At 39.0% G+C, this 15,850-nt stretch overlaps 7 protein-coding genes across 7 annotated transcripts; 4 read left to right on the top strand and 3 right to left on the bottom strand.

Annotated features, from left to right (window-relative positions):
* Positions 1-757: 757 nt before the first annotated feature.
* On the top strand, positions 758-2,962 carry SAPINGB_P003556 (uncharacterized protein; the record flags this gene model as incomplete). Its single annotated transcript, XM_031998273.1, has 1 exon — positions 758-2,962. The coding sequence occupies one exon, from the start codon at positions 758-760 to the stop codon at positions 2,960-2,962; it is 2,205 nt and encodes a 734-aa protein (XP_031854164.1).
* A 391-nt stretch (positions 2,963-3,353) lies between these two features.
* SAPINGB_P003555 (uncharacterized protein) lies at positions 3,354-4,325 on the top strand (the record flags this gene model as incomplete). Its single annotated transcript, XM_031998272.1, has 2 exons — positions 3,354-3,621; positions 3,730-4,325. 2 exons carry the CDS (start codon positions 3,354-3,356, stop codon positions 4,323-4,325), a joined length of 864 nt encoding a protein of 287 aa, XP_031854163.1.
* Positions 4,326-4,446: 121 nt separating this feature from the next.
* SAPINGB_P003554 (uncharacterized protein) lies at positions 4,447-7,590 on the bottom strand (the record flags this gene model as incomplete). Its single annotated transcript, XM_031998271.1, has 2 exons — positions 4,447-7,413; positions 7,504-7,590. 2 exons carry the CDS (start codon positions 7,588-7,590, stop codon positions 4,447-4,449), a joined length of 3,054 nt encoding a protein of 1,017 aa, XP_031854162.1.
* Positions 7,591-7,817: 227 nt separating this feature from the next.
* SAPINGB_P003553 (uncharacterized protein) lies at positions 7,818-8,915 on the top strand (the record flags this gene model as incomplete). Its single annotated transcript, XM_031998270.1, has 1 exon — positions 7,818-8,915. One exon carries the CDS (start codon positions 7,818-7,820, stop codon positions 8,913-8,915), a length of 1,098 nt encoding a protein of 365 aa, XP_031854161.1.
* A 65-nt stretch (positions 8,916-8,980) lies between these two features.
* On the bottom strand, positions 8,981-10,175 carry SAPINGB_P003552 (uncharacterized protein; the record flags this gene model as incomplete). The annotated part of the gene is made up of 2 exons (XM_031998269.1): positions 8,981-9,888; positions 9,968-10,175. The coding sequence occupies 2 exons, from the start codon at positions 10,173-10,175 to the stop codon at positions 8,981-8,983; spliced, it is 1,116 nt and encodes a 371-aa protein (XP_031854160.1).
* Positions 10,176-12,785: 2,610 nt separating this feature from the next.
* On the top strand, positions 12,786-14,261 carry SAPINGB_P003551 (uncharacterized protein; the record flags this gene model as incomplete). The annotated part of the gene is made up of 1 exon (XM_031998268.1): positions 12,786-14,261. The coding sequence occupies one exon, from the start codon at positions 12,786-12,788 to the stop codon at positions 14,259-14,261; it is 1,476 nt and encodes a 491-aa protein (XP_031854159.1).
* A 358-nt stretch (positions 14,262-14,619) lies between these two features.
* SAPINGB_P003550 (60S ribosomal protein eL38) lies at positions 14,620-15,184 on the bottom strand (the record flags this gene model as incomplete). The annotated part of the gene is made up of 2 exons (XM_031998267.1): positions 14,620-14,826; positions 15,179-15,184. 2 exons carry the CDS (start codon positions 15,182-15,184, stop codon positions 14,620-14,622), a joined length of 213 nt encoding a protein of 70 aa, XP_031854158.1.
* Between the last annotated feature and the right edge of the window lie 666 nt (positions 15,185-15,850).

The raw sequence follows: 15,850 nt of genomic DNA, 5'->3' as shown, positions 1-15,850 counted from the left end.
ACGGCTCTTCCATTTTAGCATTTTAGCATTTTGGCATTTTGGCATTTTTAACATTTTAACATTTTGGCATTTTTAACATTTTTAAAAAATTTTGGAATATTTTGGCGGCTTTTGGGTGCTGCACGGACTAAAAAAAAAATCTCAACACAGACATAAAAAAATAAATAAATGAAAAAATAATATAAAAAAATAAAAAATAAAATAAAAATCTTTGAAGGAGATTTTTTTTTTTGTAATATTTTAATATTTTAATTTTTTTTTTTTTTTACTTTAAAAAGAACTTTTTAATTCAGACTTTAAATATATTTTATTTAAATATTGTTGATGATATATTTCCATATATATTTTGTTTTTGCTTAGAAAAAAGAAAAAAAAAAAAGATACCCTCCCCCTCTCCCCCATCCAGTTAGATAGATAACTACATATATATATAGATAGATTCCTATCACCATCGTCTACAAAAAAAAAGATTACCAGCAACAGCAATCAAAAGCCACTAATTTTTTTTTTATTTTTTATATTATTTTTATTATTTTTATTATTTTTATTATTTTGAATTCTTTTGTAAATTTTATATAACTTCTGTTTTTTTTTTCTTTTTCCTTTTCTTTATATATATATATATATATATATATTGTTTTCTTCTATCATCATCATCTGTTTAAATACTTCATTCATTCATTCATTCACACCTTTCATCATCTTTTCTCTCTCTCTCTCTCTCTCTCTCTCTCTCTCTTTCTTACATATCTTGTTCATGATAGCCTCTCCATCATCATCATCAGCTCCTGCTTCAGCTCCAGCTTCAACCCCTGCTCCAGCTTCCAGCAATAGCTATAGCCCTCGCCCAGTTTCTGCTGCATCTGCAGTCTCCCACACGTCATCCGCTGGTCCCCAAGCCACCGTCACTTCCACCACGTCAACAAACACTAGTGCAACTACCTTCTCCACATCTTCCTTTGTCGCTGGGCTTGATGGTTTCCTAGATGAATCTGCTTCTCAACTACTACTACTAACATCCCCTGGAGTCTCGGAGAAGTCGGTAACATCTGCCGGTTCCGACATAATCAACAACAACCAAGAACTAACTTCTAATACTGGTGTTGTAAAGTCTTTTAATGGTAACAAACAAAAGAGTGGTCAAGAGATTAATCAACAAAATGAAATCCACGATTCAGCAGGGAAGATGGTAGGAGTGTCTAATATTAATAATAATAAAGAAGAAGAAGAAGCTACTGGTCAAACAGCTCTAATCAAAGATGCAACAACACCTACCCCCCACATTAGCGCGCAACAAGTCCCATTTGAAACTCTGACACCAGCAATAGACCCAGAATCCAAATTACCTACTAACACTACTATTAATACGATTAATACTACTAATACAACGACCTCAGATACAACCAAAAGCTTAGGCGCTGCGACAGCAGAATCATCAACATCAAAATTGCAATTATCGTTGAACTTGGCTGCACCTTCAGCTACTACAACAACTTCATTAGCAACTGCAGCTGCAGCACCATCAGCATCAGCATCAGCATCAGCATCAGCATCAGCATCAGCATCAGCATCAGCATCAGCATCAGCATCAGCGCCAGCAATATCAACCACAGCTTCTTCTTCACTGCCATCATCATCACTACCGCCACCACCATCATCACCACCACCAATAGCTTTGACAGGCATAAATCACTCCGTACACCAGGAAAGTCACGTGCGCGGGCTCGCCAAAGCTTCACACGCACTTGCAAAAATTTTCACGAGTTGCTTTTCCTTCTCAACGTCCAGCACAGACCCAAGGCTAGCCCAAACATCTGGGACTCGTGGGAATTTGAATAATAACAACAACGACAATGATCATAACAAAAAGCTTTTAAAAGACAATGGCCAACAGAAAACATCATCATCATCATCATCAGGTAAAAAAACTCATCGCAAAACACTCTCCTTCAAATCATTTCAAGAATTGTACCCCCCGCGGGGTAAAAGACTAGGCGCTGGAGGAGGACATACATTTTCTCACAAATGGGACCCAGAATCTATGTTTTTACCGGCAATTATGACTACAGATGGAGTCCCAACAACAGCACCAGGAGACCTATTTGCATCAGGATATAATAAGAGAGCGGTGATTCGCCAAAGTGGGCGGTTTTCTCAAAAAAATAAGGAACTACAACTGCCACCACTTCCGTCATCAGCTGGTGCTGCTGGTGCTGCTGCTGGTAGTGAAGGAGACAATGATGATGCGGCCTCTGCGGCTGTCCACAACAACAACAACCAGTCACATGCTGGGCAGCCGTCCGCTTTGGTTCCGCAGCAGCAGCAGCAGCAGCAGCAGCATCCCGTGCAGATTTTCACCACCACAAATCACACAACCAGCAACTGGCCTTGTGATGGACATCAAATGGATCCAGCACCACTCCACCAAACAAACACCCTAAGAACCATAAGAGACGGATCGTCTTCGGCGCCGCTCAGCTCGCCAGACTCAGGAGCTCTACGAATACCTACAGATTCTGCTGCTGCAAAATATGTCACCAGCAAACTTGGTAGTCCATCTTCCAATAAACGTGTCTCTTCCTCCAGATCCTCTCTTCCTCCTCCTCCTCCTCCTCTACCACCGCCAGATAACAACTCATCCGACGGTATCTGGGATCCCTTTGCAAGTGACAGCGAGGATGAAGACGGTGCTGACAGTGGGCTGACTGACGAGCCGTGTACGGGCTACCGGGAGTGGCTTAGGCGGCGGCGTGAGTGGACGCGTGGATGTGATGGACTGGCGCCGTTGGAAACAACGTTGGAGGGAGTCCCGGAATCAGCATACCCAGGGCTCTACAATATGCTTGTGCGCCAGGCACGGCCACTTCGGAAACCGTTACCACTTGCAGACGCGCTTGTAATTATTAAGGCCGGATGGGTGGCTACAGGACAATGGCCGCCGCCGAGTAATCTCAATAGTTAGAGGTTGAGAAAAGTGGGAAGTGGAGAAAAAAAAAAAAGTAATAGAGGAAATTAAAAATAGTAATGATTAAATGATTAATGATGATGAAAATACGGATATAAAATGCATTCATTTAATGGGTTATTTGGGTTGATTTGGAGGATCTTTGAATTAATTGTAAAAGCCAAATATGGAAAAAACTAAACTTTTTTAAAATTTAAGTCATAAAGTTTAAGTTCTAAAGTTTAGGTTTTAATATTTAAATTCTAATTTTTCTTTTTTTTTTTTTTTTTTTTTTTTTTTTTTTTTTTTTTTTTTTTTTTTTTTTTTTTCTAACGTACCACCCAACCTTCCAACTTGCTATTTTGAAACTTTGCAAAAAAACTTCACATCTCATCATCTTCATTCAAATATGGACCCACTGATAGATGATCTTGCTCGTCGTCTCGATGACCTCGAGTTTCTTGTATCTGGACTTCAACCCACAAACAATTCTTCAGATCCCCAACAACAACAACAACAACAACATTCACAAGACTCGGCGCAGGACGCTCAGGACTTGTTGCTGCTCCCTCCAAATACAACAATCGCAACACAAGTTGCAGCATTGCGCCAGGAAACTGCAGCAGCCATAGCTCCGCGCATTGACACTCTTGCTCCGCTACTTGAAGAAATTGATGGTACGTTTTTAATGTAAATTTCTCCCCCTTTTTCCTTTTTTTTTTTTCTTTATTCTTTCTTTTTCTTCTCTCTTTTAAACATTCTTATCCTCTCGTCTAACCAGCCAGCGCTCTGTCTCTGGAAGTTCCTCGACCTGGACCCCAAACCTCCCAACAACAACCAGCAAACACATTCTACCACCACCACAGACCCCTCACAAGACTCCCCTCAAGACCCCGTGTCTCTCACGATAGCTCGCGAATCCGTTCTCGCCGCCTCTCCTTCTTTCGCCGCCGTAACTCGCGCCGCCACTCTTTCATCCTCCGCTCCTCCTCTTCTACCTCTCACTCACGTCCCCTCTTCTGCGACCCCTCTCCCCCTGTCTCAGTCCCCACTGGCTCCCATTTCGCTTCCACCCAACGTCGCAGCTTTGGCCACCCCGGCCGCCGCCGCCGCCATTCTTACCCACGCTCAAACTCTCCGCGACCTACAAGCCGCTGTCGACGCCCTGGCTCTTGAATCTGCAAGAATACTAGACCAATATGCAGTCCTCGTAATACAGGAAAACGAAACAGTGGCTTTGACCCATTCTGCTCTTACGGAAATGGAGCACGCAAAAAGAAGGAAAATGGCAGCTGCTGCAGCCCTTGCAGCTGCATCCAAACAGTACTCTCGTCGCAGTCTTACCTCCGTAGACTCCTCAGTTCTCATGTCGTCAGACTAGGAAACTCTAAACTGTAATAAATAATATATATTATATTATATTATATATCATGTAATTTCATTCCTTTGTATATATTTAAATTAAAATAATAGTATTTACAAAACTGTTTTGTCCATCTTACCTACTGTTGAGTTTGCTGCTGTTTCTCCAAAATCCTTAAAACACCCTTTTGCTCAGCATACTGCTTCTTCTCCTCAAGTTTCCGCGCACCATACTCTTCCGAAGTCGTCCATCGGCGCCGATCAAACACATGTAAATTCAACCCGCTCCCCATGTGCACACTTTCCAGCCGACCAGTATTGTAAACGGCTGCCCCTACAGGGATCGATACCCGTGCAACCCGACAGATCCGCTTAACAAGTAGCATCAACCGGTCATTCACATCTTCCCGCGCCTCATACCCAAACTTCGCGCTCAGCTCATTAAAGTCCCGTACTGTCAGGTACGCCCGGATCTCTTCTCGTGGAACATCAGGGTGCCGCGCAATGACGCCCTCCAGGGTGTCCACTATATCAAACATCATTTTCCCTGGCTCGTAATCCTGTTCGCGTGTCAGTTCAACTTCAGGTATTAAGCTCTCCACGCTCCCCACGCCCGTATACCCAGTCATAAGTTTGCGTCGTTCTTGCGCTCTTTGTGCTGCATCAAAACTACTCTCCAGTGAGTAAAACACATTCTCACTTGTCGTGGGGTAAAACGGGTACGCCAGCCGTGTGACCAGCCGCACCACTGTCTCATACACAGTCCTTATCACCATCAACCGCTCCACAGGCATGGTCTTTTGATCCATCAGCTCACACAACATGGCGCTCATGAACTGTCCAGATGCCAACAAAATCGCAGAATCAACAGCCTGCTTCGCTTCATACACTTTGTGCTGCGACATGTATCGCCACACATCGCTCTCTAGCTCCCTCAGAGAGTAAAGAGTGTAGCGCTCGTATGGCCTCGAGTATTTGATAAACATCTCCTCGTCAATCTGATCCATAGCACTAACAGGCTTATCATACGTTGAACAGTAGTTGCAGTCGGCAAGTTGGAAAAAACATGACAATAAAGTTTGCAAATCATCAAAATCCCTTTCACTTACAGTCTTGGCCTCTTTTTTGGCAACCGCCTTCGCATCCAAAGAATCTAAAAGCACTCCTCGCTGGATCTCGTAAATCTTGCGCGTGAATCGTGGTCGATTCAAATCAACTTCATCTGATTCGGGAACTGATTCGGTAATTGATTCGGGAACTGATTCAGGAACTGATTCATGTGCAAGCTTAGTTACAGAACCACCTTCACGTAACCGCTTCATTTCATTGAGTGTCCATCGGTTCCCCAAATCAAACCCTGTGACCGTTGTGATTTCCTGTCCAACGACTATAGAGTCTAACAGTTGTCGCATATGCTCAGTATCGTTAATCTTCAATGGATTTTTCTCAGGTTTGTATTCATCCAGCAACAGCTTTTTGTTCCCCCCGCTCTTCAAATCAGGCAAAGTTAGGGCTCCAATCAAAAAAACAGTCTTTAGAACCTCGTAGTCAACAGATATTGGCAGTTGTGAAAAAGTTTCATTGGGACTAACTACTTGCGAATACCAGTCAAGACACCCATACACGACACGGGCAGCCCAGTCAGGCATGTTCACAAACCCGTCCACGCGCTCAGTCAAGGGGAAATACCTTTGATCCGAATTGTGTTTTTGTTCTATACTATCAAGTCCAAACGCCCAAGCAAACCGGCCCCGTTTGGCCACAGTAGTCAACGGGAAATCCAGTTGATCTTTTATCATTTTACGGGTCAACAAAGTGCCCACATTTGACTTGGCTATCTCAGAGTTTTGGCGGAAATATTCTTCAAGTCCGGCCTTGCGCACTTTCTGAGTACTAATATACCATTGGTTGTTGACGATAGGTTCGACACGACCAGGAATCACTCGTGAGTCCTTAGGTATATTATCGTCATTGCACTGGATAAGGCGGTTTTGAAGATGATTGTAAATGGCAGCATTGGCATGGGGGATAGGGATATTCTTGCGGCCTTCAAACACAACAATACTCTCCAGTTTCCCATCAACCTCTAAGTCGAAAAATTGTTTGCATGCTCCATTGGGTCCCTTAAACTCACTTTCTCTCAGTGGACCTATAATATCCAAAAAATCGAGAAAATTCACTTGGCCATGGATATCAATTGACTTGCGTACAGGGAGCTTATGTTCCAAAGCAAGATGGTAGTCTTTTAAATTATTTCCAGCAAAAATCGGCTTAATGTAGGAGCTGTCACTCTCACTCAACTTAATCAAAGGCAGTAACCGTTTAGTAAAGTGTGGGGGCGAAAAGCGCGGCTTCCCCGTGGGTTCCAGTGGATGCAAAACTTTGAGTCCATCCAACTTGTCATAAAGTGAATGGCCTGGTGGGATGCCAAACCCCGAAAGTCCAGACAGAAACTCGAGTCGGGAAATATACGCCAACGGTGAGTATAGCACCGTGTTAGGATCTAACGGGTGAACAATTTGGATTGGAAGGGAGAACGGGCCTGGATACGGGAGATTGGTAGAATGATTTGGCAGAAATTTTTCACCTGCTTGCTTATGTTTCAACACATCATAATGAATTAGTGTTTTTTGAGAGTAAATGTAGCCGTTTGAAATTGCACGCTGAAATAGGTTCCAAAATGGGGTTTTATAATCGCGCAGCATCACGGTTCTAATTTTGGGGAAAATCGACGGTTTGATGAATCCTTTAAGAATATCTGGGAGTTTCGATGCTAACTTTACTGTTCCTGGAGGTACGCTTTTATTTCCATCAATAATCTCCTCAATGTTCCATCCGGGGATTCTTTTGCCTAATAGTTCTTTCCAGCGCACGTAAATATCACGAACTAGCAAAGATCGTACTCGTTTCACAGGTAAAGATAAACTATGAAGATCTTCAAAGTCACGCAAAGTAAATCGCAAGGGTATCAAGGTGACATTATTAGGTTCAGGAGAAGTTGTTTCTACTGGTGGCTGGAGCACGTCCAAGTTTTGTGGGCGTCCTTGCAAAGATTGGAAATTTTTTTCTTCTTTTTCGATTGCAATTTTTTCTTCAAATGTTGATTTCTAAAAAAAAAAAAAAAAAAAAAAAAAGATAAAAATTAGACATAAACTTATACCCAAATTTTCTAAACCTTTCCTCCCCCACCAACATACCTTTCTGAACAACCTCCGAATGTTGCCGCTTCGCAGCATCAAGCTGGTCGCAGCATCTGCTATGGGTGCCGATTTTGGTTTCGCCATGGTTGCTTGAGGAAAAGTTTTTTTTTTTTTTTTTTCTTTCTTTCTCTCACGCTCACCCCCCTCCACAAGCTTCATTTTAGGGAATGCCGACCGCAGGGTAACCCCTCGGGAAGATTGATAAATTAAAAATCTAAGCTTAAAACCTCCTTTTCTATTTAAACACTATATATATATATATATATTTTCACTTTTTTTCTCTCTTATTTTTTTTTAATCACCAATTATCCATGCTGCTTTTCAAGACTTCTAATGTCGGAGTCTCGGGCTCCTTGCGTTCTTTGGCACCTCGCCTTGTGACAGCAACTTCAACTTCTTTCCAACGACGATGGGAAAGTACTAAACCCATTGACCAGATCCCACCCGTTGTATCAACTGATAGTCCTCTGCTTACCCAGGATGTGTCTACAATGACCACTCCTCAAAAGTTTGTGCGCTCGCTGCCAGCATCCTGGATCCCCTATGCTGAGCTCATGCGTCTTGATAAGCCTATTGGTACTTGGTTGCTTTACACTCCTTGTACTTGGGCTATTACCATGGCCGCATACACCAATTCTGCACCAATTTCTCAAACTGTAACTATGCTGGCTCTCTTTGGTATTGGCTCCATCATTATGCGTGGCGCTGGCTGCACCATTAATGATATCTTGGACCGCAACATGGATAATAAGGTTGGTCGTACGATTACTCGCCCACTTGCCCGCCGAGCCGTGTCGGTCCCACAGGCCGTGACTTTTCTTGGTGCCCAGTGCTTTACCGGTCTTGCTGTGTTACTTTGTCTTCCTTGGGACTGCTTTTGGCTTGGTGCTGCAAGTTTGCCCTTTGTTGCTACATACCCTCTCTTTAAGAGATTTACCTACTACCCACAAGCCTCTCTTTCCTTCTGCTTCACCTGGGGTGCTCTTTTGGGATTCCCAGCCATGGGTGTTTGGAATATTCCTGCCATGATGGCTCTTCATGCTTCTTCGTTTGCTTGGTGCATGACTTATGATACCATTTATGCCCACCAGGATAAGAAGTTTGATATTGAGGCTGGTGTCAAGTCCACAGCTCTCAAGTGGGGTGACGGTACCAAGCCCATTCTCAGAAACCTGACTGTGGCCCAAATTGCCTTGTTGGCTGCTTCTGGTATTTTCAACTCCATGGGCCCATTTTTCTTTGCCTCGGTCGGCTTTGCTGCTTACCGTGTATTTAACATGATTAAGAAGGTGGACCTTGACAACCCAGATAATTGCTGGAGCTGGTTTGTTAACAACATCAATACTGGTCATGCCATTTTTGCTGGCTGTCTCGGTGACTATGCTATGCGTTTGATGGGCATCTATTAAAACTATTGTATATACAGAAAAAAAATAATAATAATAATAATACTCTCTTAATTTTTTTTTTTAATTTATAATCCGTCAAATGAAGAAATAGCAGGTCTACTATTGTGAACTTTACTTTTTGCCGAAGCCTTGCCTCTTTTCCGTTTCTTTCTGGTTTGTTTTTCTGCCTTTTTCTTTTCTTCTTCTTCTTCTTCTTCTTCTTCCATGCTTTCCCAATCGCTATCGTTATTTTCAATTGGTCGTTTGGTATTAGTAACAGTGGTTTTACCTTCTTCTTTATCCGCCTTTTTTTCTTCCTCATCGGTCATCCACACTTTAATTGAATCCATGTCGGCAGTAACTAAATGGTACTGGTAGTCCATTTCCAATATGCTTACTCCGTCCCCTCCGTGGTTATATTTTTTAAGCACCAGTGAGCTACGTGTGTTAACCTTGTAGGCCACACCATCACCACACCCGGCAACCACAATGTCATCAAGTTCACCTGGAAGTAAACAGTCTACACTATCTTTGGATAATCTAATACGGTGTTGCTGGTCTTCTAAGACCTGGTTCCAAACGGTTACAACGCCTGTGGACATGCCAAACACTGGGGTTGTTTCATTGCTCAGGCAGCCACATAGGATATCATCTTCTTGGTCTTCACTTTCAGAGACTGGTTTATCTTTGCGCAGATCAATATTAGAAACGGTGGTGGATCCACATGAGATAAAGGTATATTCATTTTTGACAGGCAGTGGGAAAAGACCAGCCACATTGTCATTATGGACATCTGCAAAGTGTTTGACGAGTGACAGATCAGATTGGTTAAAGATGTAAACACCACCTTCATCTGTTCCGATTGCAACATAGGTATCATTGACGGAAATACAAGCAGGATCAGAGTCTATAGTTGAAGAATTTTTAATCTTGACTATACCATCGGTCGCGTTTGCTTTTTTAAGAACGCGATCAAGGCCGACCGAAAAAACAACTGAAAAAAAAAAAATTGTTTTTTTTTTTGATTAGATGAAGAAAAAGAAAATATATAAAATTCAAGTTAAATTACATACATTTTCCTTCGTGATCATATGTGAGTGCTCGACAACTGCCCTTGTGTCTCTTGGTGGTCCAAATATTGTTAATTTCGCCCTTGTAATCATAGGAGCAAGCAGTTACTGTTCCATCTGAAAAGCCCTTTACAAAAAAAGGTTCAGATGGATGGAACGATAATGCAAATAAAAAATCGTCTTGTTTTTGGGTGAATAAAACGCGACCCATTGTTCTAAGCTTGGTCTTGTAATTTTTTTTTGTTAATATTAGAAGAACCTGTTGGATCTTTATTGATTAATTAAATTAATTGATTGATCGATTGACCTTAAAAAAAAAAAAAAAAAAAAATTTGAAAAGTGAAACGGCTGAAACCCTAACCTTTATAAATTCCTTAAGATTAGGGTTGGGAAAAAAAATCAATATATTTATATTGTGTGTGGGCGCGTAAATAAACTGGCGGCTGTTTTTTAAAAATGCTTAGAAAGCCAACCAGCCAGCCAAGTGTATATAGAAGCGCACATACGTCCAGCTGAGCAGCCAAAAAATTTTTTTATTTTTTTTTACCGCTCACTTATTTATACTTTCCTTTTTCCCACTTTCTTTCCTTCCCCCTACCATCATGTCAATTTGTTTTTTTTTTACTTTTTCTTCTTTTAATATTTAATTTTTTTTTTTTTTGAGATACCATCATAGAGATATACCCTATTGTTTTTTTTTTCTCGATCATCAAATTGTCGACAATAATATAATAAAAATGTTCTTTTTTTTTTAACAGATAGAAAAAAATAAAAAAAAAGTGATCACAATGTACTTGGTTACTACCCAAGGTGCATGATTACTTATATATATCTCCATTATAATAAATGAAAATACCCCTCTTTCTCTCTTCTCTTATCAAGGCATAATGAAGTCTTAAACCAAAAGAAAAGAATTTAATTAAAACCATTGATAACAAAAGCCCACTAACGTTTAGAGTTGCAACACTAATGCCTTGAAGGCTCCCTTGCAGTTTTGACGGACTGCAAGGGTAGAACCCGGCCGTTCTGGCTGGGTTTTACACGCAAAAAAAGGCAGAGTTGGTAATTTTTTTTTTAATTTTTTAATGAAATATCTGCTCTGTCTTAGTTTGCTTGAGACTTTATATAATTGCCACTTTTTTTTACACACCACATAGTTGAACCCCATCAAAGATATTTGTTGAATAAAAAAAAAAAAATTTTAAAGAAGATTTTTCTTTCTTTCTTTCCTTTTTTTTTTTTTCTTTCATCTCTTTTGCACGCTTGTTTGTAGTAGGTCTCGATTGTCGCTTTCAGTGCCAGTTCGGATTCCAAACAAGAGTTTGAAACGCCAGTAAGTTATGCTGCTGGCGGCAAAGAGACTTGTTTTTTTCCTTGCCCAAGCGTTGCTCTTTCCGTATATCATCATCGTCATGATCATTGTCTTTTTTTTTTAAAAAAAAAAAAAAAAAAAGACTCATAATCAAATTCCAAACTCAAATATTAGGACCTCCTTGAAATTCCGGAAAAGGTGATCCTTAGCTTATTTGAGAAAATACCTTTATTTTATTTTTATTTTCATTTTTTAAACGCCCAGAGATAATCCTCTTTAGCGAATAACTGTCAATGTTGCAGCTGCTGCAGCTGCTGCAGCTGCTGCTGCTGGTGCAATTTATTTTTTTTTTAAATTATATTTTTTATTACTATTCTGACTCACAAGTACATGCAATGTCCGATTCTAATCCGATTCATCCAATTGCCCACTTTGCTACTCTTAACATCATCACTACTACCACCAATACTTATTCTACTATATTACAACACAAGAATATGAATATGAATATGAATATGAATATGAATATGAATATGAATATGAATAACTCAAAACAAACCCTGCATTGATGTTCCAACCTGCTTTGGATTGTTTGATCTCTTTTTTTTTTATTATTTATTATTATTATTACGATAATGATTGCTTTATTTTCATTTCAATTTTTTTTTTATTGTTAATTTCCTTTTAATGGCCTTTTGTGTTCCGATGAGTTTCTTGTGTCTACCACGATAATTTTTATTTTTATTTTAATTTAATTTTTTTATTTTTATTTTTATTATGGATACCCCCCTCTCTAAAATAAAAAATTATTAAACGGTATATATGACATCTGACTAAGCAACTCGATGGTCTCCTTTTGAAAAGTTTTTTTTTTTTTTAAAACAGGAAATTCTTTAAAGGAAAAATCTACACCGTTTTAACGAAAATAAATAATAAAAAAAAAAATTTTTGTGTGTGTGTGAGGGGAACACAGCAAAAGTTACAGCTCTGTTATTATTAAAAAAAATAAAAATAAAAATAAAAATAATTAAGCCTCCTGGAAGGTAAAAAAAAATTTTTTTAATATAAATACCAAGGATTTTTTCTCAAATCTTATCCCCTTTTTTTTCTTTTTTTTTTTTTTTTTTTTTTTTTTTTTCTTTCTCTCTCTTCACCCCCTCTTTTATAGAGAAATTACTTGGATATTCCAGTCTTAGTTTTAGCAAGCTTCTTGCACCCACGAGAGTTGCCGCTTGGGAGGCCGTTAGAGAATCCCTCAGTCAGAGGGAATTTACAGAATTTGAATTAACTTCAACTTATTAATATTAACTACGAGAGAAAAACTCACGTTCAAAGAAAACGTTTGAGTATATTTTTTTATTAAAAACAAAAAAAAAAAAAAGAAACTTTCAGTTCAAGCACACTTTAAGCTTTTCGAAATTTTTTCTTTTTGTGATCTAGACTTTAGGGTTCTTGCTACTTCACATTTTTTTCACTTTCTCCAGTTTAAAACACTTTTTTTTTTAAGTTATGTCACCTTTCCTTCTCGGTCCCGAAATAATTGGTGAAGATGTTTTCAAATTACCTATCTCTAATAACGACCTTATACTCGAACAGAAGACCAATGACACATTATCGTCACCTTCTGTGGTAAATGAGGTCTCCTTTGATATCTTGTCAAAGAAACTGGTTGGTCAAGCTCTCCAGGCCCACATTGACTCGGTCGACTTGGATACTTGTCCTCCAGGAGGCGAGGACTCGTTCTTTGTAGCCGACTTGGGTCGTGTTTACCACCAGTACAAGCGCTGGGTCGCCAATCTCCCTCGCATTGAGCCCTTTTATGCTGTCAAGTGTAACAATGACCCCCAGGTCTTGAAACTCATGGTTGCTATGGGTCTTGGCTTTGATTGCGCCTCTAAAAATGAAATTGACATGATGCTGGCTCAAGGAGTTGATCCTGCTCGCATTGTTTATGCCCACCCTTGTAAGGCTGCTTCCTATATTCGTCATGCTAAAACTGTGGGTGTCGAGCACATGACTTTTGATAATGCTGATGAGTTGCGCAAGTGTAAGAAGGCTTTCCCTAACTGCAAACTTTTGTTGCGCATTGCCACTGATGACTCTAAGTCTTTGTGTCAATTCAGTATTAAGTATGGCGCATCTATGGAGGCTGCTCATGACTTGCTTGATTTGGCTAAAAAGCTCCAGCTTGATGTCGTTGGCGTTTCTTTCCACGTTGGCTCTGGTGCTTCTGATCCCTCAGCCTTTGTCGGAGCTGTTCAAAATGCTCGCACCTTGTTTGACTATGCCGAGTCTATTGGCATGCCTCCCATGTCTATTTTGGATGTTGGTGGTGGCTTTGTTCATGAGACTTTTGAGCAAACTGCTGTGGTCTTGGGTTCCTGCATTGATGAGATTTTCCCTCGCGATGCTTCTACTCCTGTCCGCGTTATTGCAGAACCTGGCCGTTACTTTGTTTCTTCGGCCTTTACTCTTGCCGTTAATGTGGTTGGTCGCCGCGTTACCATGAAGGATGAGGTTGAGCGCCTCATGCTTTATATCAATGATGGCGTTTACGCCAATATGAATTCCATTATTTTTGATCACCAGGAACCCGTGCCTAAGATTTTGTCCAAGGCCAAGATTTTTATGTACTCTGAGGTTTCTGATTACGATAATGATGATGCTTCATCGGCTTGCACCTCGTGCCAATCCACCTCGGAATGCACCTCGGACTGCTCATCTGTGGTGTCCTCTTCCTCTTTGTCAGTTTCTTCTGCTGACGAGGTTGAGGTTTCCATTTGGGGTCCAACTTGCGATGGAATTGATGTCATTACCAAGTCGAGCTTTTTGCCTGTCTCTGTTGACATTGGTGACTGGCTTTACTTTACTGACTTTGGTGCCTACACTTTGAGTGCTGCTGGCACCTTTAACGGCTTTAATACTGACTGTCATGTCGAGTATATCTACTCTGAGCCTATTGTTAAAAAGTACCTTGGTATTTAAAATGATGTTTTCCCACGTCTAGTTGAAAATCAAGTTTTATAAATGATTATATATGTTTTATACAATACAATACACTTTATAACTCTAGAAAAAAAAATTTTTTCACGATATCAAATCTCAAAGTTTTGGGAGGTGTTATATATAATTATAATAATCAAAATAATTAAAATAATTAAAATTAACAATTTAAAAAATAGTGTAATTACAATGTGTGGTTAGTTAGCTTACAAAAAAAAATTTTTTTTTTCTCAATGAGAATTGCACATTAAGATTTTTTAAATTTTTTTTATTTTTTTTTTTATTCGTATATATTCTTCATTACTTTTATGACATTAACAACAGAAAAAGAGAAATGAGTTTAGGCAATCTCCTTCTGCTCAAGGTTGGGGGGAAGAGTGTGAATCAACTTCTCGGCCTTCTCCTTGTCAGCAACGGTAAGGGTGTAAAGGTAGCTGGAAGATCTAATCTTGAACTTGGTGTTGTCAGGATTGCGCTTGATGGTGACGCTCTTGGTGCCGTTCTCACGAGCAAGCTCGAGGAAACCCTTAATGTCGGTGATTTGCTTCTATATATAAGAAATATGTTAGATCAAAACAGTTTCAAACAATATCCGAGAGAGAGAAAGAAATATAAAAAATATAAAAAAATTTGGCAAATAAAAATTGGAAATATAACAAAAAAACTAGTGCTTAAGGGTATCAATCTTTTTTTCTTTTTTGCTTTCTTTTCAAAAGGTATAACTTATTCAAATATCAAAAAAAAAAAAAAAAAAAAAAAAAAACCTCCTGATTTGCACTTATGCTCTTTGATTCTTCATCAATATTTTGATTTATTCTTCATAGTTTTTATCTTTTTGACTCCCGTAAGTATTGTTTTTTTTTTCTTTTTTAAAAGAATTTTTGGTATTCTATACATACGGCCATTGTTAATGTGTATATATACGTTGATAATCCAGTTGGAGATAGTATATGGAAATGACTATGAGGGTAGGAAAAAAAAGGGGGGGAGGAAAAAAAAAAAAAAAAAAAAAAAAAAGAGAGAGGGAAGTGGAAAAAAAGAGTGTGTCGTGAAAGCTGGTGTAATATGGTTATCTACCATCAAAAAAAATTAAGTATGGGTTTTCTTTACTATGGCCCACACACACACAACTATAAAAAAAAAAAATTTTTTTAAAAAAAAAAAAAAACCAAACGTTGTAACAAATGTTGTAATGTCATTTTAAATTTTTAATATGTATCACGTGAATAATATGTTTTTTACTCTATGTATCGTTTATATATATATATATATAAGCTGTAATTGTAGTGTTTATCTAATCTTAATGTAATCACTGATGATCCCAAAAAAAAAAAAAAAAAAAAAAAAAAGACCTTCTTTCTTCTTTCCCCCACAATCTTGACATTCAAATATCTTTTTTGAACTTTGCGCTTTTTTTTGAAAGAAAGAAAAAAAAACAAAAAAACAAAAAAAAAATTAAAAAATTGAAAAATTAAAAAATTCACACCAAAATGCTTTTCATTTCCAAATTTACAATTCTTCAATCTTTCTTATCACTTTTGAATTATATATTCGTCGCTTTGTTTACTTAG

This window comes from Magnusiomyces paraingens (genome assembly GCF_902498895.1).
Source record: "Magnusiomyces paraingens strain CBS 517.90 genome assembly, contig: contig3, whole genome shotgun sequence".
Taxonomy (NCBI): domain Eukaryota; kingdom Fungi; phylum Ascomycota; class Dipodascomycetes; order Dipodascales; family Dipodascaceae; genus Magnusiomyces; species Magnusiomyces paraingens.
Note: the sequence above shows the minus strand (reverse complement) of the source record. Positions and strands in the feature narration are given on the sequence as shown.